The sequence below is a fragment of the Myxocyprinus asiaticus genome, chromosome 28 (assembly GCF_019703515.2).
Source record: "Myxocyprinus asiaticus isolate MX2 ecotype Aquarium Trade chromosome 28, UBuf_Myxa_2, whole genome shotgun sequence".
Classification (NCBI taxonomy): Eukaryota; Metazoa; Chordata; class Actinopteri; order Cypriniformes; family Catostomidae; genus Myxocyprinus; species Myxocyprinus asiaticus.
The window spans coordinates 30,011,399-30,037,057 of NC_059371.1; the positions used below are offsets into that span (position 1 = coordinate 30,011,399).

The following is a 25,659-nucleotide window of genomic DNA, read 5'->3' on the forward strand; positions in this document are numbered from 1 at the left end:
AAACCGCTGGGGTCGGGACAGGTGAGTTTTTTTAAGTAGGGTTTGGGTTTGTACTTTATGAAAAAATATATAGGAAGTCGGATGAGCTAGGAGCTGTTCACACCGAACGTCTTTTTGCGTGTGTCTGCTCTGTTTTGCCATTTTTTTCCTTTGTAAACGAGCTGGATGAAAGTCCATACCTGCTGCACCGCGTCTCGCTGTTACTTAAGTGTCTCACGGAGGATTGGCACATTTTAAGGCACTGTGTCAAGTTAATAAGAGCTTCAGGTTTCAAAAATGCATGCCGAGACACCTGCGTTCTGTATCTGTCGTTGAACTGTGTCTAGATGTTGTTGTTTTTTAGCACAGGTGTCACAAAGATTTAACATTTTGAACAAGTTCAGGTTGCAAAGAGGGGACTGTTACAATGTTTAACATTATTCCAGATTGTTCTGCAATGATAAAGTTTCAGCGCTTGATAAACAGCAATGTTTTATTCCTTCTGCTCTAGTGTGCTGAGGGGCTGCTATGCCTTGTATATTTATTGTTAGTTACGAATGTTGCCTACAATGCTTACATAAAATACAGCCTCAGCATCAGAATATAAGATCCAGGTGAAAGTAAAGTAAATAAGACAGGAATATATTACTATTGTATACAACAAATCCTCAAAGTAATACAAATTATGTATCATTATAATGGCAAACTGGACAACAATAAATAATTGTTGGGTTATAAAATTAACAAATAACAACTGAATTCCAAAATGTTACTGGGTGTAGTAGGTTTTGCACACCCTGTTCAAAAAAATTGTTTTGTATAAATGTATGTAGGTACAGTAAATATTGCTTTTTTTTTTTATTACTGTATTGTGGAAAAACTGGAAAACATGCATTCATTTTCTATAACTAGATTTTTATTTAATTAAACATTTTGAATACTTTGCTACAATGGTTGATAGGATGAATTTAAAATTATGGATTTAAAATACATTTTATGTAATTTTTTAAGCAAAAAGTTTCAAAATGGGGCCCCAGCTTGGTCGGTTGCTTGGGGCCTCAGAAATCGTAAACCTACCACTGTTCATTATATAAACACAAATATATGCATTTATATATAAATATATCCCATTGGTATACTTATAAACCACCATTAATTTGGCAATGAACGACAAAGAACTGATCATGAAAGTGAATCTGAAAAACGAGAATCGACTCTCCGCTACTGTGCCACTGTTCCGTACAATCCACAGTTTCCCTGAGCAACCACTGAGTGGCGTCTTGATGATTCTAATGGCCTGTTTTTTGTTTCTGGTCTCCAGACGCAATGTAAAAACTACCAAAATGAGCGATTTAGATGGAGAACAACCACCATTTAAGTGTTTGGCATAAACATTAATTTCAGGCTCAACTTGTGCAGTTGATGGCTGGCATAACAACTCAAAGTAGTTAATGATATCACCGTAACTTAGCTCGGACCATCTACACACTACAAACGGTCATCTCGACATGTTTTTTATTTATTTATTTATGTATTTTTTGAAAATGTTTGCAAATGTAATACACTAAACATCACATTACACACTAAGAATATACGGCGATGGGAGTGAAAACACTGGAGACCGGAAATTGAAAACAGTCGAATCGTGGAAGACTTCTGCGTTCAGTAAAAAAGTGGATATCAGAGATTATTTAGCAGAGATGGGCCACTTCTATTTAAATAAATGGAAGAAATTGGAACTGAGTGTCCAACGGTTAACGGATGTAGATGTCAATCAAATCTAGAATGCGCAAGCGCATTAGCTATACAAACCGGGAAAATTGCATTTAGGCTAGAATTCTATTTAAAATAGAATTTAACTTTATGGTTTATTTGTTTTTAAAATAAACAAAATTTACAACTGCAATACAGGATGCCATGCAAGATGCAGACGTGTGAGCAACGAGCTCTGCGCACTTTGCTACATTTTTTATTATTTTCATGTTATAATCTGGTGAAATTCGATACACCCAGTTACACATTTGCTCTTTGAGGCAAAACATGACAAAGAAGTCAAAATCCTCGGGATCTGGAGACATTAAAAGACACTTATGTGTTCAGGATGAAAGCCCAGACAGGCCTACAGACCGGGGACTCGATTTGGATGGCGCAGCGGGAGAGGTGATCCAGCGTTAGTTGTCCAACATGTCGGTGATGCTGACGAAGGTTCTTGCTGACTTGGAGGATCTTGCTGTAATACGTCGATCGATTACGGCGATGGAAATAAAATTCTCTGAGTTAGTTACAAGATTGACTGATGTTGAGAGACGAATCGATTGTCTTTGGAGTGGGAATTAACCGCTAATCTGCCCGCGACCAAAGTTGATTTGGAACATCTCCTTGAAAAGCTTGAAGATCTTGATAATAGAAGCCACAGGAATAACGTTCTAATTGTTGGAATTCCTGAGCATAAGGAGGGCAGAGATATTGTGAAATTCCAAGACGAGCTTTTCCTGGGTCTGCTCGACATAACAGGCCATAAACTGGAAATCAAGTGAGCTCACAGAGTCCCAGCTCACAGATCTGCTGAGGGAGACAGGCCCCGATTGATTCTGGCCAAATTTCTGAGATCATCCGATAAAGATCTTGTGTTGCGCCAGGTGAGGAGCAAAGGGAAGCTTTCTTGGAAGAACCATAATATTTTCTTGTTAGTGGACTTTGCGAGTTCGACAAGAGAGAAACGCGATCGGTTCAAGGAATGTAAGAAACTCTTACATCAGAAAAAGATCACTTTTGCTCTGATGTTTCCGGCCAAACTGAGAATAGAAATGAAGGACGGTCGCAAAGTATTTACATGTCCCAATCGGGCAATGTCTTTTATAGAATCAATGGGTGAGTAAACCATTGGGTGTTTCTCATGTGAGTGGGTCAACTCACTGTACTTACTCTGGCTTTTGAGGAAGCTGGGCGTCATTTTGGTTCCTTTTTTCTTTTTTCTTTTTGCGTTGGCTCTGCCGAGTGGCTGGAGTTTGTTTTGTGAATAACATTTTTCCTTAAAGAAACTTTTGCATTGATGAAAGATTACTTTTGCGTTGAAGTTTTTCTTTTTTCTGTCTGTTTTGTTCGGGAGGAAGTTCGGGGTTTGATTGTTTCACTAATGGGGAATGTGGTCTGTATAATTTTGTTTTTGACACACAATTTATTTTTTCTACTATATCAAAATGTCAAATGTTAATATGAGTGTACTATCTCTCTCCACATGGAATGTGAATGGGTTGGGGCACCCCATAAAAAGAAGGAAGGTTATTTCTTTTCTTAAACGTAAGAAATATGATATAGTGTTTCTTCAAGAAACACTTCTTTCCCTGCAGGAAGCTGAAAAATTTGGGAAGATATGGGGTGGACATGTTTTCTTTAGTGCTGGCTCAAGTAAGAGCAAGGGAGTCATTATATTGATTAATAAACATCTACAATTCAAATGTCTCAAACAGACTAAAGATAAATTAGGGAGAGTCATTATTGTTTTAGCTGAAATTCAGGGGCAAAGGTTGATTTTGGCTAATATTTACGCACCTAACGCTGATGATCAGGGCTTTTTTTATAGATCTTGAAGGGATGCTGCAAACCGCTGGCACCCCTCATGATATAATATTGGGAGGAGACTTTAAAAAGGCATTTGATATGGTAGAATGGGATTATCTTTTTAAGATTTTGGAAATGTATAGGTTTGGGAGTACATTTATTGCTTGGATTAAGTTACTTTATAGACATCCTGTAGCAGTGGTACAAACAAATGGATTAATTTCAGATTATTTTACTCTGGATAGGGGCACCCGGCAGGGTTGCCCTCTTTCCCCATTATTGTTCTGTCTTGCCCTGGAACCATTAGCAGCTGCAATAAGAAAGGAGGATGATTTTCCAGGGGTGATTGCAGGAGGTGTGGCGCATAAGCTTCTGCTTTATGCAGATGATATTTTATTATTCGTCTCCGACCCTATTAGATCTATGCCTTGCCTCCACAGAAATATTAACTCCTTTTCCAAGTTCACAGGATACAAAGTCAATTGGTCTAAATCCGAAGCTTTGGCTCTGACAGCGTACTGTCCTGTAATGGCCTTCCAGCCGGGTACCTTCCAGTGGCCCAAACAGGGAATTAAGTATTTGGGAATTTTATTCCCAGCAAATTTGTCTGATTTAGTCAGAGTTAATTTTGATCCCTTAATAAAAAGGTTTTCGAATGATGTGGACAGGTGGGCTTCATTACATTTATCGATGACTGGGAAGGTTAATGTTATTAAAATGAATTGTATTCCAAAATTCAACTACCTGCTACAGTCTCTCCCTATAGATGTCCCCCTCTCTTATTTCAAGCAATTTGATAACATAGAGAAGGCCTTCATTTGAAATGGTAAGCGTCCCAGGTTAAATTTCAATAAGTTACATAGGCCGACTGGCAAAGGTGGGTTAGGCCTACCCAAGATTTTGTTTTATTATTATGCATTTGGTCTCAGACATTTGGCTCATTGGTCACTTCCACTTGAGAGAGCCCCTCCCTGGTTTTGTATTGAAAAGGAAGTTCTTGCCCCTATCTCGCCACTGCAAAGTCTTTCGATTAAACTAGCCAGAGAGGTTAAGTCGCACCCCGTTATTTTGCATTTGCACTCGATATGGACTAAACTGTCCAGAGTGTTTAATTCTGATATTTATTTAAACGTAACCTCAAGCATATGGCAGAACCCTAAACTATGCATTAATAAATCACCTTTCTGCTGGTCAGAGTGGATTGTGAGGGAGGTTAATACACTTGGTGTCCTATATGAGAGTGGAGTATTGAGACCTTTTGAAAATTTGGTTCAACATTTTGGCATTCCCAGATCTCAGTTTTATAAGTATTTACAGCTGCGCCACCTACTCTGCACTGTTTTTGGGAGTGGCACGTACCCCTCCAGTACGGCAGATACTCTGGGAGTGGTGATTACTGCTTTTGGGAAGGGTCATGAGGCATCAGTGTATTACTCCCTGCTAATTCAGAGTCTGGGGGATGGAACTTTGAATTCTCTCAAAAAATTATGGGAGAAAGATCTAAACTTGACATTGGAGGGTGGGGTGTGGGCTAGGATCCTAAAAAATGTCAAGTCTGCATCTAGAGATGCAAGGGTTCGCCTTATGCAATTTAAGATTTTACAACGATTTTATTGGACCCCCTCCAGATTGTATAGGCTTGGTCTTAAAGACACACCCACCAGCTGGCGATGTCAATCAGAGGTTGGAGACATAACTCATGTCTTTTGGGGGTGTGTTGAGATCCAGGAGTTCTGGTTGAAAGTTCAGAGTCTTATATGTGATGTATTGGGCACTCGGCTTTCACTTTGCCCCAGACTCTGTATTCTGGGCGATGGGGTGGTCATCGACGTTGAGAATCGGCACATAAAGAGTTGAGTCCTAACGAGCGTCATGATCACCAGACAGGTTATTTTAAGTGGTTGGAGGTCGGTTGGAGTGCCCTCATTTCATGAGTGGTTACTCGGAGATGGGGAGGGTGGCGGCCTTTGAGGAAGGGATGTATAGAAGGCTGGGAAATCTGGGGTTATTTGATAGGAAATGGGGCAGATATTTGGCCTTTTTGGAAGGCTTTCGTGGAGGGGTAGTGGAGAGGGATCTCTAGTTTTAAATATGTGTGCAATTTGATTGTTTTTTGAAAATATGCTTTTATTTATTTATTTATTTATTTATTTATTTATTTATTGTGTCTGCGTGTTTTGTGTTTCTTTTTTTTTAAATATATATATTTATGACCACTGGGGTGAGTGTTTGTATCTAGTGGGGGTGTTCAGGGGGAAGGGTTTAATTGTACATAATTTGATTCTGCATTTTCTGCGATGTTTATTTAATTTGTTGAATGGAATCAATAAAAATTGTTAATATAAAAAATAAACAAAATTTAAATTCAAGTAATAGTTCACCTAAAATAACAATTCTCATAATTTACTCATCCTCATGCCAGATGCGTATAACTTTCTTTCTTCTGCGGAACACAGATGAAGATTTTTAGAAGAATATTTCAACTCTGTAGGTCATATAATGCAAGTGGATGGTGACCAAAATTCTAAAGCTCCAAAAAGCACATAAAGGCAGCATAAAAGTAATCCATAATACTCGAGTGGTTTAATCCATGTCTTCTGAAGTGATCTAATCAATTTTTGATGAGAACAGACCAAAATAGAACTCTTCCCATCTTAAGCCCCTTTCACATCGCTAGTGCTTGGTATTGCTAGTCTCTGCACCATAAAGTAGCTAATGGACGTTCCTACTAATGTTGCTCTAACGTTACTGGTGAACTGCACGTCTGGCATAGTATCTTTTGAAATGCTGATTACAGATGATACTGATGGTAAAACGAAGAAATCATTCTAATTTGACAAGGAATTAGTTCTCTTGCCTCTTAAAATGAACTTTCTGCAGGAGAGAGTTTTTTTTTTGTTTTTTTTTATAAAACCTGCAGCAGTGCTCAATGCATCATATTATTAACAAGATGAATGATCTATCAATGTATGAATCAAACTCGCTCATTTTTATATGTCTTTATCCATGTATATGTTTACGTACAAATGATATGGAACAGTGAAATTGCTCACAGAAACTTTTAACTTCTCTGTTTTGCCTGCATTTGATTCCAGTATCTCACACGCAAACAAGGAGACCGATGATGTGAGCTCTGCTGCATTCTCTCTCATTGGTCGTCGCTCTCTAAAGTTTAACTTTTCTCAGCTTTGTTGTGTCGCTCACCACGCCACATCTTGTCGCTAACGGTCACTATCACTCGTGTCGCTGGAAGTCGCTGTGCTCTCATTGAAAGTGAATGACATCTAGTCGCTTTGTCACTCTATGTGGCTTGCGGTGTGAACAGGGCTTTACCATTGCAGTCTCTAGGCTTGATCATGATTTCAAGCTCGATGACACTTCCTAGTTCTTGACGCATGCACAGAACTAGCTAGATGGCGCTAGGAAGTATAATCAAGCTTAAAAATCCTGATTGACCAAGGAGACTGCTGATGTCAAGATTTATAGTGAAAAAGGAGTAATATTTTGGTCAGTTCTCACCCAAAACCAATTGGATCGCTTCAGAAGATATGGATTTTACCACTGTAATCGTATGAATTAATTTTATGCTGCCTTTATTTGCTTTTTGGAGCTTCAAAGTTTCGTTCACTTGCATTGTATGGACACACAGAGTTGAGATATTCTTCTTAAAATCTTTGTTTGTGTTCTGCAGAAGAAAGAAAGTCATACCCATCTGGGATGGCATGAGGGTGAGTTGATGAGAGAATTTTCATTTTTGGGTGAACTATCCCTTTAAAATAGAAGTAAAAATAATGACTAAATCTTATATACTCATCAGGTTTTTTGATCATTACAGGTCTACCAAAGACATACCACGTTTCAAAAATGAACTTGATGTCATGAAGTTCATCTGCAAAGATTTCTGGACCAGTGTTTTTAAGAAGCAGATTGACAACCTGCGAACCAACCACCAGGTGTGTACAAAATAATTGTAGCTGTTTATTTATACAGCTGTTTTTATTTTTAACCAAACTATGATTCTCCGAGGTGCAACAATTTTATCTATGCATTCCCATTAATGAATCCTTGTGAATCTTGTTTATTAATAACATGACAATAATGTCTTGAGTTGATTATCATGATCATAGTAAGTGAAGGTTTGAATTGTTTGTAGGGTATTTATGTGCTTCAAGACAACAAGTTTCGACTGCTGACCCAACTATCATCTGGTAAACAATATCTGGAACATGCCTCCAAGGTAAGCAGTAGACCCAGCTCACGACATGAAATAGGTGTAGAAGCTGCGTAAATAAGCATATATGGCATGTTAAATGAAAATGATACAATCTGCTTTAATTGAAAACTTTCACAGCCTGTGTTTAAAACCACCCCAGATTCAACATCGTCAGCACTTGTGTTGATTTTACCTTGAAAATGTTTTTATACCTTGTTGAGATCTCTGCGTCCTTGCACATTATTTGTCAGTCCAACAGATACATAATAACATATTGCTCTCTGTTTAGTGACTCAGTTTGTCATTTTTCTTACCTGCAGTTTTTGGCCTTCACCTGTGGCCTGGTCCGAGGTGGGCTTTCTTATCTCGGTGTGAAAAGTGTTGTCACTACGGAAGTGTCAGTCATGCCACACATAAATACACAGTCTAAGTCAAATAACTACTATGAACAGAGTTTTTGTATTAAAAAGTATTTACTAGTTTTAATACATAATATTCCATAAGTGCTTACACACTGAGCTCATCGAGTTCTGATTAATAATAAAAATTAACCAGCTCTTCCTTTCTTGTTTCCTTCCACATATTTCCATCCATCCCTCCGCTTTTTCTCTTTGTTTATTCTTAGGTAAATTCCAGGTGATGATCCAGAAGATGTGATTCACTACACATAGGAACATATTGCACACAACATTTGCATCATTTTATTGCCTTGTCAGTTTTTTGATTGCCTTTCTCTTTTTAATGCTATTGTCACTTTTATTTTGTATTATTTACAAAAGCTAAGTTTTATAACTACTGGCATTAGAAGTGTTTTGGCATGTAAGGGCAAGTCTTATTGTATTGTATCTCATTGAATTTTGACATTCACTATGCCCTGTCCACATTTACTGTATTTATTTGCATATTAATTTCCACTGATATCATTAAAGCTGAAATCATGGTATGGCTCAGTCTGTGCTTCATTTTCAGTGATGAAATAAAGGAATATTTAGAATTAAAATAAAATCAGATTTATTGATTAGAACAGTAGAACGCTTTGGCTGTATAAGAGCAACCGCGAATGTTTACTTATGTAATAAATGTATTTAAATACCCTAATAAAAACGTATAACTGTACTATGTGCAATACATTTTATGCAAATAGTACAAATATAAGTCTTTCCTCGGTATACAAATTTCAAGCAGTTTTGAAATGTCCCGCTAGTTTGTTATCAGTTGTTTTGTGAGTGGGAGACCGCCTCAGTCATCACGTGGTAAATTGCGACGTCATACGTCACACGCAATGGACCAATAGCAAGCGAGACGCGCCACATTGAGCCCTCTGATTGGCTGATTTGTAAAAGCAATTCTAACGGCGCTGACATTCAAACTAGCATTCGCTTCGGGTTGTTTGTGGCTGAAGGATACAAGGGGTTTCTGATTCAAAATACTTTATATTTTCAGCCTTTCAAGTTGATATCGAAGGCATAGATCTGAAGAGTAAGTGTTTATGGTTTTTTAAGAAGGTATTATTTGGTTCTTTTGTCTTACTGATGCAGTTTTATCGAAGCCTTCATGTAAGCGGTCGTATTGGGCCCTAGTCAAAGTCAGACACATTAATGCGAATTTAAAACTGTTAGTATGTGATTTAAAGGAGCTATTTAATAACTGTGTAGTGTATTTTTGTTCTTAGTGAATATAGATTGTTCTGCGTTTGTTTACATTTACTCTTTGTTCGTGCTAATGAGAGTTGTAGATGGAATTCTGACTTGCATGTGAACAAATTTCATTTTAAGGTTCCAGTCTTTCATTTAAAGTATTGTGGGAATTTATACAATTTCATTTAATAAAGTTGATGGTTACAATGAATGCTGTAGTTTCAAGACTAGGCCCAAAAACTGCCATTTTGCGCCTTCTGCTGTGCTGGTGTAGTATTGCTCTCTTTTATGCCATATAAACTTTCTGCACAACCAAGTTATGGATGCAGTGTGTGATGCAATTAAAGGCTGTTTAAATATCTTATTTCGCAGAAGTTTCCTGGTGTAAATATGGAAGGGGGTTCTGCTGATGCGTATACATGGGATGCCCCTTCTCATGTTATTGAATCTATAGATGACTTTGCCTTGGATCCTCAGGATAATGCTGATCAGTGGTTTGGTAAGGCTTTGTATCCAAGTTGTTTATTTATTTGCTTATTCTTAAATTGGTCCTGTAATTTGGTAATCTCTTGGATCTTACATTTGGTTAATTATATACCCAACAGTAAACAGACGTTTTCAAGCTTTTAAAGGAGAAGTTCACTCAAAAAATGAAAATTCTCTGATCATTTACTCACCCTCATACCATACCAGATGTGTATGACTGACATTCTTCTGCAGAACACAAATATTTTTAGAAGAATATCTCATCCATTCAATGTAAGTAAATGGTAATCAAAGCTTTGAAGCTCCAAAAAAGCACACAAAGGCAGCATAACAGTAATCCATACGACCCCAGTGATTTGTTCCATGTCTTCCGAAGCAATTCAATCAGTTTTGGGTGAGAACAGGCCAAAATGAAACATTTTTCACTCTACATCTTGCCATAGCAGTCGCTAGGCTCAATTAAGATTTCAAGCTCGATTACACTTTCTAGCACTCTGTGCATGTGTTAAAGACACTAGGAAGTGTAATCGAGCTTGAAATCATGATTGCCAATGAGACTGCTGATGTCAAGATTCCTAATTAAAAAGGAGTTATACTTTGGTCTGTTCTCACCCAAGATCGATTAGATTAATCCAGGTCTTCTGAAGCAAACCAATGGAGTCTTATGTATTACCTTTTATTTGGCCTTTTATGTGCTTTTTGGAGCTTCAAAGTTTTGGTCACCATTCACTTGCAGGGCTCCAGACTAAAAAAAATTACTAAGGAGACACTGGCTCCTAAACTGAAACATTTAGGAACCAAAATGGCTGTTTTAGTTGCCACAGATTAGATTGTTGTTAAAAAACAAGATAGAAAGCCAAAGAAAAGACAGCTGATAGCTCATTAATCGGGTGTTTAATATATATATATATATATATATACACACACACACACACACACACACACACACTGTAGTTGAGTGCACAAATTTGCATTCCCTTTTTGTCTCATACGTTTTCACACCTCTTTCAGAATTTATACAAAGATAAAATATATATATGTAGTACTGCCCTTCAGAATCTATATGACAGGTATTTACATAAAGTATAATTTGCATAAGGTAGTGTGTTGCCTTCTTGAGCATCAGTGAATGTTTGCACCTTGTGTAATAGTTGAGTCCCTCAATGGTCCTAAGTATCAAAAGCTGGATCTCCCATCACAAATAAATAAATAATATATATAAATAAATAAAAAAATAAAAATCTTAGTCTTTCTTTATTGTGACTAGATGGCCCAGACACATAGACTACAAGTGTGCAGATTGAATGAAATCCCAGATGCAGGTTATTGTGCTACTCCAATGTCAATTAATAATAACCAGGATAAAAAAAGATTTGGTACATAACACGGGACTTTTCATTATAAACAAGCCCGAAATATTCATGGAACTACTATTTTGAAATGTCTACGCTCCCAGCTGTGAACACACTGACGGCTGATTCGATGAGAAAGTGACTCAAATTCAAACTGCTAACCTGAGCCCCTGAGTTCAAATGAGCTCTTGTCAGGCGATTCATTATGAAGACCCTGTTCAAAAGAGTAATTTGTTTATGAATTTGACATAATTGCTCGCGCTGTGTTTGTTGCGTGCATTCAGCAAGCTCATATCATCATCAACAGAAAGGGTGAAACGTTGCGTGAGACACACTGGCACTCTAAAGATGTATTCAATAACTCAAATTATATCTGACGAAACCATATATGAAAGCACACATCCCGACTTTCGCCAATGGCGACTAGATTTTAAATTGGTGCAATCATTTATTTTTGGTCGCATTTGTGACCATTTTAGTGACTGTCTGGAGCCCTGATTGTATGGACCTACAGAGCTGAAATATTCTTCTAAAAATCTTCATTTGTGTTGTGCAGAAGACAGAAAGTCATACTAATCTGGGATGGCATGAGGGTGAGTATATGATAAGAGAAATTAAATTTTTGGGTGAACTATCATTTTTAAGTTAGCAAAAGATAGACCTCTACCTCCTAAAATTTGTAGTTGTAATTTTAAATGACAAGAAATTTTAAATTGACCTAAATGCTACTTAAAGTAGTTTTTCAAATTGTTTTTATAGTTGCCCATGCGGTTTTTGTGACCTCCAACAAATTGAGCCTAATGATATATTTATCAGTTAATTTGTCACACCACATGACTAGAAAAATTAAAAGCAGTGGAAAAACATGAAACTACAGTACATAAATTGGATGCATTTTCTCTTTTTACAGATATATTTTTTTAACCTTAAATATTGAGGCTGAGGGGAGAAAAGTTCATGTCCGTCTGTCAACTACCCTGTTTTATTTTTAGATTTAATGGCGGCTCCTAAAAATGGTACTTTGGAACAGCTCACCACCCCTTTACGGACCGCAAAGCCTTTTGATGAAACCCATGATACCAACAGGCCCAAAGCTTTGGTATCTCCTTTGGTCCAACAAGAGGAGACCACAAGATCAGGTTTGGGGGGAAAATTCTTTGTTACTTGAAACTTTAAAGAAATCTTAGGAAAGACATTAATTTTACACAGTTGCTCTTAACATTTGCTCTGCTTCAGATGTTACAGAAAGCACCTCTACAGAAGCCTCATCTAATATTGTAACATCATGGGGAAATGGCAAAACTACTGCAGCTCATGGTCAGGGCCAGAAGCCAGCTCCCTCTCAACCACGCAGGTATGGAGAATTTCAGCTTTACTAAGACCTTATTCAGAGTTTTCACCCTTTAGAAAGTTTAGGCCAGGGTTCTCAGCCATGGAAAACCTGGAAATATCAAGGGGTTTTAATTATTTCTAAGCCTGGATAAGTCTTTGAAATCAGAAATCTTGTAGGCATGGATATTTCTGTGGTCAAATGTAAGTTTAGACATTCTGTTCAGCTTGCAGTTTTTTCTGAATGCTTAAACACTTACAATGTTTCTTGAAGCACTATCTCAAACCATTAACACTTGTAGCCAATGCATTTACCAAGTGTGCCAAACTGAATGCATGTTCTCTGCTTTACACTCAGTTTGTAATTTTATAACACACTTTTTGCAAAACTGTAAACATTGGTCTCTACATTGCTACACTATTTCGCCAATTGCCTTTCCACATGTGAAAACACTTTAGATAATGAGTTCCTTTACAAATCAGAGCTTGAGCACTATAAATATGCCACAGTCTTATGGCCAGACCCACAAAGAAGGTGAGATGTAGCCTAATTATGTTCTTTTTTTTTTTTTCTAGCACAAATGTTTTAGTTTTCTTCTTCTGCGCTTTTGTTGATTGAGGATTGTTAGAATGTTGAGAAAACAAATAAATAACTTTTTCGCCTTATTTTTGATAGTGTGTTATGTTCGGAATACACATCCATACTTTACACATTTGGATGTATGTGTGTTTACTACGTGTATGACAACTTTATTGCAAACTGCTATGCCCTGCACACAGAAAAAGCAAAAGCCACAAGTGTTTTTCATTTATACTATCAGTGCGTAGTTGGCACTTTGTGTGCTTTTTTCAAATAATGGTTTGTGTGTACTGTATTGATGCAAAAACACAATTATTTAAGTGTTTGAAGAATTTTGCAAGAATTGTTTGCTTTTGCAAGAGACCTATACTGTTTTGTTGGTTTGGTGTAAGGTTTTGTGGTTAGCGCGTAGAGTTTTGCAAAAAAATAGCCTATAGTTTTAAAGATAGTGCCTAAGCAATGTAAATGTAATCAGTGGAAATGGCTAGAAATTGCTCTTTGTGAGTGCAACCATTATTATAATATCCTTTAGTAAAAGTCTTTCTAAAAGACTTTTACTGCACTAAATTATGTAGTTTGTCGCTGATTTATTCCATTTGTGGTTGTGGTCATATGTGTTTTGTCTGTATTTCCCTCCTGCAGAGTGTCAAAACGGCCAGTGCCCAGAAATGACAAGCCTACAGCTCCTACAACACCACCTGTTGTCAAGAAAAGGAGGTACGTGTAGTTTTGGTATTTCAATTCATTTTAGTCTGTTTCAGAATGCTTAATTAGCCATTTTGTCTCATAACATAGAGTTGTATCAACTACTACCGCAACGAGTGTTTTTGATCAAAGGCGAAGGTAAAAATCATCTTGGATTGCATTCGCAAAGCTGTGGGGGTGTAGCAAGTTTAGCTGGTTTCACTGGTGAATTGGCTGGTTAAATATTTCGTTAGAGCCTTACTCAAAAGTAATGCCTTTCAGAGTTTCTCTTTCATAATGTTAATTTGAGATTTAAAACATCCTGTTTTTTTTTTTCTTCAAGGAGCTCAATGTCCAGGTCTGCTCGATGCAGCGGTGGTGGTGTGAGGAGTAGTATTAGGCTGAAGAACAAACCAGCCCATGCCTCAAAGACCTCTGCTGCAGTCTCAGATACTGCTTCTACCTCCAACACTACACAGTGAGTGAGAATCTTTTAAATGGTGCTACAGCACATTGGTCAACTGTTATTGTGTTTAATTGTGCTATATAAATAAAGTTACTTTGACTTTACCTAAACTGACTCTCATATTTTGGGTCACTACATTGATTACAAACCATTCTGACAGTTGAATAAAATACCAAAGCAAACTGCATAATACTGCTTGGATTTTTCCCATCAGTAAAAGAACTGGAGCTCCCCCATGTGTCGTGTCAGTCATGGAACACAATTTTAAAAGCTCCATTTCATTTTAGATAGAATAACAACAGTCTGAAAATGGCATATTTTCATGTTGGGTTGAAATAAGGAATTGTTCACCCAAAAATGAAAATTGTCAACATTTCCTCACCCTTGTGCTATCTAAGATATGTTTGACTTTCTTTCTGCTGAACACAAAGATTTAAAAGAATATATCAGCTCTGCAGGTCCTCACAATGCAAGTTTATGGGTACCCAACTTTGATCTCCAAAAGCATATAAAGGCAGCATAGAAGTAATCCATATGACTCCAGTGGTTAAATCCATATCTTCTGAATATAAGTGTGGGTGAGAAACAGAACAATATATTTAAATCCTTTTTTTAATATAAATGCCCACCTTGAAACAGCCCTCCTAAGCTTTTCTCTTCTAAGAGGTTTTTTTTTTTTTTTTGGCGATTTGCATTCTTTGTGTGTATGGCGGAGAATTTTTAGTAAAAAAGGAATTAAAAATGGATCTGTTTCTCAAGTCATATCACTTCTGAAGATATGAATTTAACCACTGGAGTCTTAAGGATTACTTTTATGCTGCCTTTATGTGCTTTTTTTGACCGTCAAAGTTCTGGCCACCATTTGCTTGCATTACACAGACCAACAGAGCTGAGATATTCTTCTATAAATCTAAGAGCACATAAATCACTCATTAAAAAAATTTAGGAGCACAGTCAAAAATTTGGGAGCACAGTTGTAGTCCAGTTTTTTTTTTTAGAGATGGTAGCGGTAATGTGCCACAATATAACATGCACAAAAATGCATTAGAAAAATGCGCTTATCAATTATAACAAAATTCAGGAATATAATGTGTCATGACAAAGGAGTTTAAATTCTTATAAACCAAATTTTATATTTTCAGTTAATTTGACAGGCTGTCTGCAAAAAAAAAAAAAAAAAAAAAAAAAAAAAAATACAGCAGCAGCTCATGTTAACCTGTTTCACCTTGTGAACATAAATATACAAAAACACAATGTTCAGTCTTTAAAGTGTGGTCCTCTTAAATGTATTTAAGAACTCTAAATTGACATTTGCACTGCTGAACACAATGTTCCTATCACACAATGTACAGATTGTCAAACAAGTTCCTGTCAAACAATCAGATGCTGCATATTTCAGTTGGCCAGGCTTTGTAAACTTTTAAAGTAAAATTTGATGCTTTTAATTTCATTGAAGCTGACTAAAATGTCTCACACAACTTTCACGCTTGCTCAGTTGACTGAAGGGATGAAAAGCAGCCAATCGCAGTGTGAAACATAACTATTGCACAGTGTAGATGCATTTGGGAGTTGTCATTTTTATTCCGATTGTACTATATAACACTTCATGTGCTTAATCTAGGGTCGGGAATCTTTTGGCACCTCACGATTCGATCTGATTCTGGGAGTCACAGTCTTGATTTCAAAACTATTCCTGATAAAAATACATTTTTTCTTATTGATTATTCTGCTGTGCAAAGGCAAAACACAGTAACTTCACATTGTGACCAAAATTGGGGTTTTAAGACTGTAAGGTGCCTTGTGACAGACAGGTCTCGTTCAACTATAACCAGGTTTTGAGAAAATTGCAGTAACTACAAAGTCAACACTCAAATCAAGTAACTGTTTTGTTGGTCTACATTGTATTTACAGCCTTTGTATGGCAGTATTGCCATCATAAAAAGTGATAAACACTGACCTCTTTACACAAGAAAATAGATGAAATTGGTTTTCAAAACACAATACCATTAAATTAAATAATTCAGCTGATTGTTAACTTGTTTAAAGTGTTGTTGTTAATTTTTATATAATTAGTATTTAATTTTTAATTAGAATAAATCTATCCGAGGCCATTTTGTTTTTTTATTTCAACTATAACTACAGGTTGGTGCTCCAGGTTGATTACATGAGATATCTGCTGTGAGAGTGCAGGTGTCAGCTTCTCCTTTCCTCACCACAAGCGATAAAGCGGCACAAATAGCGGGAATATTATTTTAAAAAAAAATCTATCAAGCATCTCGTATGTGCTGTTCCATCTGTTTGCTCTGAGAGTAGAAGTCTCACCTGCTTAAAATGTATCTAACATAAAAAGTCGTTAGGTGTGCGCGCACTTCCCAGTGAGCAAGAGACTGGCAATGAGCAACAGCAAATGAAAGAGCGCAAGAGGAGTAAAAGACATTGGGAAACAGCAGATAAAAAAGAATTAGAAAATGGAAACATCACCCACGTCTCCCGAACCGCTGTCTCATCATTATTTTCAGGTGTTTTTTTTTTCCTTGTGCAAATTAGTGCAATAACGGGCGCAAGCTCATATTTCATGTTCTTTGTTGACATGTAATCACAAAATCAACTCTCCCGTTGCCATGTGCGTGAGTTTGTGAATTAATTTCGGGATCGTAGATTCATTAGGAGATGAATGGTGTATGGTTGATACATTCAGTCTGCGATCAGTTTTGTAGGATGTGCGTGTTTATAACATCTGTCTCTGGCGCGCGCGTAAGCTCCATTGCACTGCCGTGTTCTCAGAATCGATTTATCTTCCACCCCAACTTCAGTCGGGTCACTGGCGCACAGTAATTTTCACTCGCAAATGCGATTGAAATGGTCGCACTGTAGAGCCCTGATCTGGGATGGCATGAGGGCAAGTCAATGATGAGAGAATTTTCATTTATGGGTGAACTATTCCATTAAAATTATGCATGTTTTTAAACTACAGGCAGAGAAGCACAGAACAACAGGAGTTGGAGCGCATTGAGGCTCTGCAGAAAGAGGTGGCCGAACAGCGCCGTAAGAATGAGGCCAGCTACAGGGCTGCACTGGCTGGCAGTAAGTTGGCTTAAGTTTCTTCAGTTATTTTTCCCACTTTCCCACATAGGATCAATAATGTACTTCATTGGTCTATTATGCTGCCTTCATGTGCACCTGGGAAGCTCCTACGTCCAAGTTGGGTATTTGTTAATACAAGTCACATTCAAGTCAGGCACAAAATGGAGAAAGCCAAACTAAAACAAATACACAATGAACAACAGCAGAAGCTTTTTGTTTTTCTGTTATACTTGTGGATAAGCATAAGTGAATAAGTGAGCACTTTTACACCAACCTACATGGTAGGGATGGGCACGTGTACTTTGAAGTGACAAAACGATAATAAATAATGATCATGTGTGATTTGAAATTCAGTGACGTCTATACACCACCGTGTCAAACGGGCCTTATTTTTAATTTTGAGATTGTAATGATTTTCGGCAATACCTTGCAGTCTGAATCATCACAGCAACAAGCTCTAGCACAGTGTACCGTCACTTTCTGTCCAGGGCAGAGACCACACTCACTCTGGCACATGCACACACGAGGCGAGATTTTAATTTCAAACGGCAAGATGGAGCACAGCTGAATGGAAAAAACGCAGGGTCTTCAAAACTATTTTCAACTTCAACATGGCGTAGTGAAACCGTGATTATGGCATCTCCTCAGCATTCTTTCATTGAGTTGGTCAGCGAGTTTTCACAATGACAAAATATGATGCATTATATTTTGATTATGCCATCTTCTGTAGTTTTTTATAACATCACTTTATAACAGCCTATAATAATATGCGAGACTGGAGCAACAGTGACAAGCTATGCAGAAGCCTTCTTGCTGGTATGACTTTAAATAACTTGCAAGCAAACAATGCAGCATCCAAAGACATCTTTCTGACGTGTATGTACATTGCTTTCATCTTTCATGACAAAATTCCACTTCCAACCCGGTAACTCGGGCTTCATCTAGAATTCTGCGTTTCCCATTGATACAAACAACTTTGTTTGGTCATTCATGTGACCAGCTTATAATTACAGTATTTCAGACTCTGTGAAAGCAACATTATTTTTCTTTTTTAAAGGTCATCTTCCTAAGAAGCAAGTGCTATCCACCACCATTCCCAAAGAGTTTAACTTCCGTTCAGACAGCAGGGCGAAGAACCACACAGAGGGCACCTCTGCAGAGGACCACTTGTACAAGGAGGTGGACTTTACCTCTCAGCTCCGCAAGCACCCAGCTTCCCCTGTGAGTACCTGCACTATTTTGACGAGTATCAAATTTGAGCATAGAGGGTCAATAGCTACATAGATTGAGATTTGAGTTGGACCCTTTCGAGATGATTGATGATCTGATTATTATTTCTTCCTGTAGTTGAAGGCTCCAAAGGGAACAACCGTTCCCAAACCCTTCAACCTCTCTAGAGGGAAGCGGAAGCTAGATGAGACTGGAACCTATGTGTCGATGGCCCAACAGGTGGAGCTGTTTCAGAAACGCACACCTACCCGCTATCACTTGCGCAGCCGGCTGAGCCAAGAGAGAGGTGCGTCTGCTCTAACACGTTTTCTGGTAGCTTGTTCAATCCTATTTGTAGATAGCTAGACATGGTTAAATGACCTTGTCTATATTCTTGGTTTAAGCCTTACACTTTCACTTCAGGACTCATTTTGCCTGTTTTCATTTGCAGGACCGTCGCCAGCGAAGACTTTGAAGCCAAAGATCACACACCCTAAAACTCCACAGTTGATGACCCGCCAGAGGAGCCGCCCCACACTAGTAAAGAGCACTGCAGAGATTGAGGCTGAGGAAGCAGAAAAACTTCAGCAGTAAGTCAAGCTTGAGTGTTTTGTGCAGAGACTTCCATATGTATTTGTAAGGGATGTACATTCATTCGGTCATATCGCAAAATGAACCCCTTCAGGATGATGCAAGAATGCTGGCTGCACATTATCCTGCTCATTACATGGCTACTTATGAAATAAGCAAATAAATGGACATAAATGTTGAGCAGGCTGACCGTATGTGACATTTTTTGCTTTGAGTCCTGGTAAATTTCTGATGTTTGTCATGTAGTTGTTCTGATTAGCACAAGTAAGACCCTTCAAAACTTTCCTCTGTCACCTCAGGTTTAAGTTCAAAGCTCTAGAACTCAACCGAAAGATTCTAGAAGGTGCTCTAGTTCCTAAGAAGCCAACAGTGAAGGAAGTGACCCGGCCAGAGGGCTTCCAGCTGGAGATTGAGAAGCGACTTCAGGAGAGGCAGACCAGCAAAAAACCAGAAGAACCAGAGGACCACACTTTTCATTCCAGACCCTTACCTACCCGTATTCTGGAAGAAGTTGTGGTTGGTATCAGTACCCTTATCCCATCTTTTTCGGGCAATATATTTTTTTTTTTCCTAATTCTGCTTTTCCTCCTCTTTAAATCCTTAAAGGGAGTCCCAGAGAAGAAGGTGCTAAATCCAACTGTACCAGAATCGCCTGCATTTGCTCTGAAAAACCGTGTGAGAGTGGAAAAGAAACGGGAAGAGGTAATGGTTAAGCATACATGCTTAATGGGTAATCACACTTCTTCAGATCACTTCCATTCATGTGCAAGGTAGAGCAGGTGTGCAAGCATATGTGCTGAAGTTTCGTCTTTTGCTGTACCAAGTCGAAGTTTGGTGAACTCTGATTTGCTTATTTGTACAAGAAGATATCTGACCAATAGAGCATCTAAGCATCACAGATGGGCCACTTGCTCCCATAATAAGAATACAAACTGGCGACAACCATATACTTTGCAGGGTCTAAGTTTCAGTCACTTGCAAGTACTGTAACCGCACCTTGAATTTCATTAAATGGATCTGTTGATTATCAACCAATTCCTATGCATATTTGCACATTCAGGAAAAGCCTCCTGCCCCGATCAGAGCACTTGCTGTGCCTCACTACCTGCCCTTCCAACCTAAACCTCCAGTCAAGAGCCAGTTGGAATTATGCCCCTTCTCTTTCGAGGAACGTGAGCGTGAACGGAGGGCAATGAAGGAAAAGAAACTGGAGGAACTAAGGAATGAAGAGGTACGTTCTTTATGGAGGAGCTGAAAGCTCTAATGACCAAGCTGTGCAACTTCAAACCTCTCATGTTGCGCCTGTGGTACATTTTAAAAGAGCTTTAACTTTGCCAGTCATTTTCATCGTGCCAAAATACAATGCTTAAAATCCCTCAGGTGCCAAAGTTCAAGGCCCAACTGCTTCCTGATTTCCATGAAGTGCACCTACCTGAGAAAAAAGTTTTGGCGCCAACCAAACCTGCTCCATTCAGACTGATGATTGATGAACGAGGGGCAGCAAAGGGTGAACGCTGGGAACAGATGGTTAGTTTTTCCTCTTTCTTACTGGAATTTACTATTGCTCTGTAACATGGCTCATCCATTTGAATGCTCCTACCATATAGAGCTGTTATTTGTCATCAATATGAAATGTTCACAACCCATTTTGCTTTCATAATCTGACGTATTTTCAAGTGAACTAGGATATTCAAAGAGAAAATATAGGGTAGGATTTGATTAAGTTCATCTGGAATAGATTGGATTGTGAAAGTGCATTTTCTATCAAAATGGGGTCAGTTGATTGGATGGGAGGGGTCGAAAAGAGGGATTTGTGATGTCTAAGTTATTTCAGAGGGCACGTTATTACATTTTGCTAAGTTTATTAGACTTTTTTTTTTTTTTTTTTTTTTTTTTTAGAATAATGAAAGATGCATTGAACATTCAGTAAAGGAATAGTTCACCAAAAATGAAATGTAATCACCCTCATGCTGAACACAAAGAATTTTAAAGACTATTTGAGCTCTGTAGGTCCTTACAATGCAAGTCAAGAGGGTCCGAAGCTACAAAAAGCATAGAAAGGCATCATAAAAGTAATCCATAGGACTCAAGTTGTTAAATCCATGTTTTCAGAAGTGATATGATAGGTGTGTGTGAGAAACCGACCAATATTTAAGTACATTTTTCCTATAAATTCTCCTCCCTGCCCAGTAGATGGCGATATGCACGAGTAATGCGATTCGCCAAAAACAAGAGAGTGCTTGGAGGGATGTTTAAAAGTGGTAATTTATAGTAAAGGACTTAAATATTGATCTTTTCTCTCCCACATCCATCATGTACTATTCCTATTAGTAAATTAAGTCCATTTTTGATTTCATGTTCATTGTCAGTTCAACATTTGTAATCCAGATAGTCAAAGGCAAATCTAATTGAAATTATTCTTATTAAATATGATGGGTCTTTGCATTGTCTGTACCTTACAGTGACCAATGACACAATAACATAATGTAAAAATGTTTCTCCCCAGATGAAAGAGGAATTGAAACAACAGGCTGAATCAGCATGTTTTAAGGCACGACCAAACACCGTAACGCATAAGGAGCCTTTCCTACCAAAGAAAGAGAATCGCTCCATCCTGGGTATGTTGCATTTATGTGGTGGATGTTTTTGTATTTTTCCATCTAGTGCTGCGCTATAGATGATGTATTTCCAGTCGCTACTTTCCTTGGGCTTGCTGGCTTTGAGTGAAAATGTTGATGTGCACTGTTAACTCCAAAAACAATTCTTGCTTCCTTCCAACTTTCACACTGCTGTCACAACTCACTTTACTTGACTGCTTCATCTGGTCCTCTGCTTCATTTTTGGCACTTTCTTAAGCCAATACTACTCATTCTGCAGTTCCAGAGAGCTTTCAGTTATTGACAGAGCGGCGAGCAAAGGAGCGTCTGGTGTTTGAGAAAGAGATTGGCGAGAAGGAGACGCTGAAGGCTCGCATTGAAGAGGAGCTGGCTAGAGAACAAGAGGAGCAAGAAAAGGAGGAGATTGCAAGGCTACGGCAGGAACAGGTAAGAAATATCAGAGTAAATGGTCTGAATTAGACATTTAGAATTCAGTGAGTTCTTAAAATGAATCTTAAACATAATGCCACAAAATGTATGCTCTTGTGTGCATCTCTGATCACCTGAAATGGCTCTTTAAAAATTCGTATTCAGTAATCATCAGCAACTGGGAGTGTCATGGAAATTCATCGGGCTAAAAAGTGTGGGATACCTGACTTGTAGTGGTGGGTTGGCTTATGAGTTTTCTTATTACTCTTTTTCTCATTCTTTTCTAAAGGTGCACAAAGCCCAGCCAATCAGACGCTACAAGCCAGTGGAGTTGAAAAAGAGTGACATGTCCCTCACAGTACCACAATCTCCAAAGTTTTCGGACCGTTTCCGCATATAATTGCATTATGTGGCATTACATCAACTAAACTGTACATAGTTATTATTGTTTTTAGTATTTTTTTGTCTTGCCATTTTTCTTGTGTGCCTCGACAATGTCTCTTAATATTTAGAGAGTGTAGAAGTTTGTGTCTTGTGTACAAGCCTTTTCTGACCCTTTGTGGTCTAGTAAATGCATTTACAAGGATTTTAACTTTCCCAGCTCAATTTCTCTTTTCAAACCCCAGTATAAGCAGACTTTTTCTGTACTTTTTTTAACCGTTTTCTTCCATCTCTCATAATAAAGAAGCCTTGGTATACAAATGCTGTGTGTTTTGACTGACCAGGCCCCAGTATGACCATGTGTCAGTGTAAGATGGGCTCTATGAGAAGGCTAAAATCAGTCCTTTTATTTAAATGTAGGAATTTGAGCTATAGAGTATTTTAAGACATGAAAGGAATATGTATATAAGTATGTACATGTAGGAGTATGCTCTTTTAGGCTTTGAGCAGTTTTTCCTGTGTTGACGTATTTCCTTATGGGTATGGATAATAGCCAATAGCCTTGATTTGCTACAGAGCTGTTCAGCCATGACATCAATTTTTAGGCAAACCCGGAAGGCTAATTCACCATGGGTTCCCTCTGGAATTCCCTATATGGTTTTATAATGGGGTTTTTCAATTTATGACTAAAGGTCTGTGGTAAACCTTACTTAAAGATACCTGGATGTTGTGTTCTAAAACAAATTACACAGACATCAAATATGAATTTACATGGTGCCATGTTTAAAAAAAAAAAAAAAAAACCATGGCCTCTTATTTATTTATTTTTTGTTTTTTACCACATCAACTTTCTCATTGTTATTTACTTTTCATGCTGAAATGCTTGTGTATAAGTTTAGCGAAGGGCAAATTGTTTGTTCTTTAAAACTTCTGTAATTTTCTTACCCTCATGTTGTTCCAAATCTGTACACTGACTATTGTGGAACACAAAAGGATGTTTTTTGGCAGAATGTTAACCTCAGTCACCATTCACTTTCATTGGATGAAAAAAAGATGCAATGGGAGTGAATGGCGACTGAGGCTAACAGACTGCCTAACATCTCCTTTTGCATTCCACAGAAGCAAGTCATACAGATTTGGAACAACATGAGGTTGAGTAAATGAGGATGTATTTTTCATTTTTGGTGGATAAATCCCTTTTAAAGATGCATGAAGAGAAGTTATGGCATTCTATGGACTTGCGCTTAGAGGTGCATGGTCCACATTTGTTCAGCTCATGCTTTGCTGTCTTTAGTCCTTTGTCTTGGAAAGACTTCATGCCAGCTTTACGTGCCTCTATTATCAGTTTACTGTTTGAGCCCCCCTGTGCTGGCCTGCCTATTTCTGGTGTGGTGGCCATGCAACTGAGATAAAAGAGGAATCTGACAGGCTGGTACTCTGAGTACAAAGCACCAGAGACCAATCTTTCCAATCCCCCTCACGGAAAATACATGTACTCAACAGTAGTCGTCTCGGTTTGGATAAACAACATTACAGGTGAGTGTAAATTGAAGGGAATAACTTTGTGTATAGGGTTTCTGGGGTGTTTTATGTCCATTTTGTCATGTTTTGTGGGGAGGTTATATCCTCTTCAGGTTGGGAGCTGAAGAAATATTAATGTGGTTACAATTACAATCAGTTGTAAGTTGACATGAAATTGTGTCCTGCTGTGTGATGTGTTGTACTTAAGCTAAACAACTTTTTCCCAACTCTTGTAGAAGTATAATACATGCAGTTTTTATGACCTAATATTAATTGAGCTAATACATTAAATATTTGTACTTTTACAATTAATTTGTCACACCACAGAAGTGTTTCAGTGAACTGAAGAACAAGTTAAATGGATTTAAAAAAAACTGTGACAAGAAATTTGACCAAAAACTGTATTACAAAAACATCCCAAATCTAGAATCTTATCCGTTTGGCAAACATAATTTTGGAATGTTTAAGATCTTAAGAAAATATTTCTGGTTCAGTAGTAGTAAAGCTCAATTAACACCATTAATGGTATAATGTTGATTTCCACAAACATATTTTTGACTTGGAAAGCCAAAAATTATGTTGAGACTGTAAGGCACTTATAGTGGAAGTAAATGGGGCCCATCAATAAACATTTAAATGACACACTATTTCAAAATTAAAGACACATGACAATGCATGTTAACATGATTTTAGTGTGATAAAATCGCATACTAACCTCATCTGTGTTAAAGGAATAGTTCACCCAAAAATGAAAATCCTCTTCTTTACTCGCCCTTATGCCTTTTTTTTTTTTTTTTTTTTGGGAGATATTTCAGATCTGTAGGTCCTCAATGCAGGTCAACAGGGTCCTACACTTTGAATCTCCAAAAAGCACACAAAGGCAGCATACAAGTAATCCATATGATTCCAGTGGTTAAAACTATCTCTTCAGAAACGATATGATAGATGTGGGTAAGAAACCGATTCATTTTAAAGTAAATAGGTGGCGATATGCACGAAGTAATAAATAGCCAAAACCAAAAAACTTTAAGAAGAAAAGAGTGCTTAGTAGGGCTGTTTTAAAGTGGTGATATTATAGTAAAGAAGGACCTACAGTTGTGAGCAAAAGTTTGCGTACTCTTGGAAAATTGGTAATATATGTACCATTTTTATTTTTTGTTATTAAAAGTTTTTATTTATTCCATATAACGTATAAAAAATATATATATATATAAAAAATAACAGAATATTTTGAATCACATTATACAATATATTTGATGTTATATACAATATAATTGACAAAGACACAATAAAACAGAAGAAAATATTTAGAAATACATTTAAAAAAGTATATGTTCAAAAACAAAAGGCTACCACATACACATTTAAAACAACACATCGCCCTCCACTGCCCCTCCCTGAGAGCCCTCCAAAAAGGCCAGATAGCTGCCCCACCTCCTGATGAACATATCCATGTTGCCTAGCTTTCTATATGACAACTCTTCCCAAGCTGCCACCCTGCCCATCTCTTCGCACCACTCATGAAACGAGGGGGCTCCAGCTGACTTCCATCCTCTAAGG

At 37.8% G+C, this 25,659-nt stretch overlaps 3 protein-coding genes across 6 annotated transcripts in view; all 3 read left to right on the forward strand.

Annotated features, from left to right (window-relative positions):
- Positions 1-1,142: 1,142 nt before the first annotated feature.
- LOC127418519 (trafficking protein particle complex subunit 6b-like) lies at positions 1,143-8,410 on the forward strand. Its single transcript, XM_051659105.1, has 6 exons — positions 1,143-1,218; positions 5,780-5,809; positions 7,372-7,493; positions 7,694-7,777; positions 8,074-8,212; positions 8,379-8,410. The coding sequence occupies exons 1-6, from the start codon at positions 1,143-1,145 to the stop codon at positions 8,408-8,410; spliced, it is 483 nt and encodes a 160-aa protein (XP_051515065.1).
- Positions 8,411-9,105: 695 nt separating this feature from the next.
- On the forward strand, positions 9,106-22,885 carry LOC127418666 (targeting protein for Xklp2-like). Of its 3 annotated transcripts, XM_051659350.1 has the most exons (18): positions 9,106-9,232; positions 9,763-9,889; positions 11,785-11,821; positions 12,221-12,367; positions 12,465-12,582; positions 13,780-13,854; positions 14,165-14,299; positions 17,262-17,371; positions 18,429-18,592; positions 18,719-18,887; positions 19,032-19,170; positions 19,471-19,687; positions 19,778-19,873; positions 20,232-20,402; positions 20,552-20,698; positions 21,678-21,789; positions 22,028-22,215; positions 22,487-22,885. In XM_051659350.1, exons 2-18 carry the CDS (start codon positions 9,845-9,847, stop codon positions 22,595-22,597), a joined length of 2,181 nt encoding a protein of 726 aa, XP_051515310.1. In that variant the 5' UTR covers positions 9,106-9,232; positions 9,763-9,844; the 3' UTR covers positions 22,598-22,885. The 3 variants fall into 3 exon arrangements, with proteins under 3 accessions (XP_051515310.1, XP_051515308.1, XP_051515309.1); XM_051659348.1 differs by lacking the exon at positions 11,785-11,821; XM_051659349.1 differs by lacking the exon at positions 11,785-11,821 and having other exon boundaries at positions 22,049-22,215.
- Positions 22,886-23,982: 1,097 nt separating this feature from the next.
- Positions 23,983-25,659, forward strand: part of LOC127418664 (serine/threonine-protein kinase max-2-like) — a 36,024-nt gene continuing 34,347 nt past the window's right edge. For both annotated transcript variants that reach the window (XM_051659344.1, XM_051659343.1), the window contains exon 1: positions 23,983-24,114. The gene's annotated coding sequence lies outside the window, so the exon portion shown is untranslated. The remainder of the gene's footprint in view (positions 24,115-25,659) is intronic.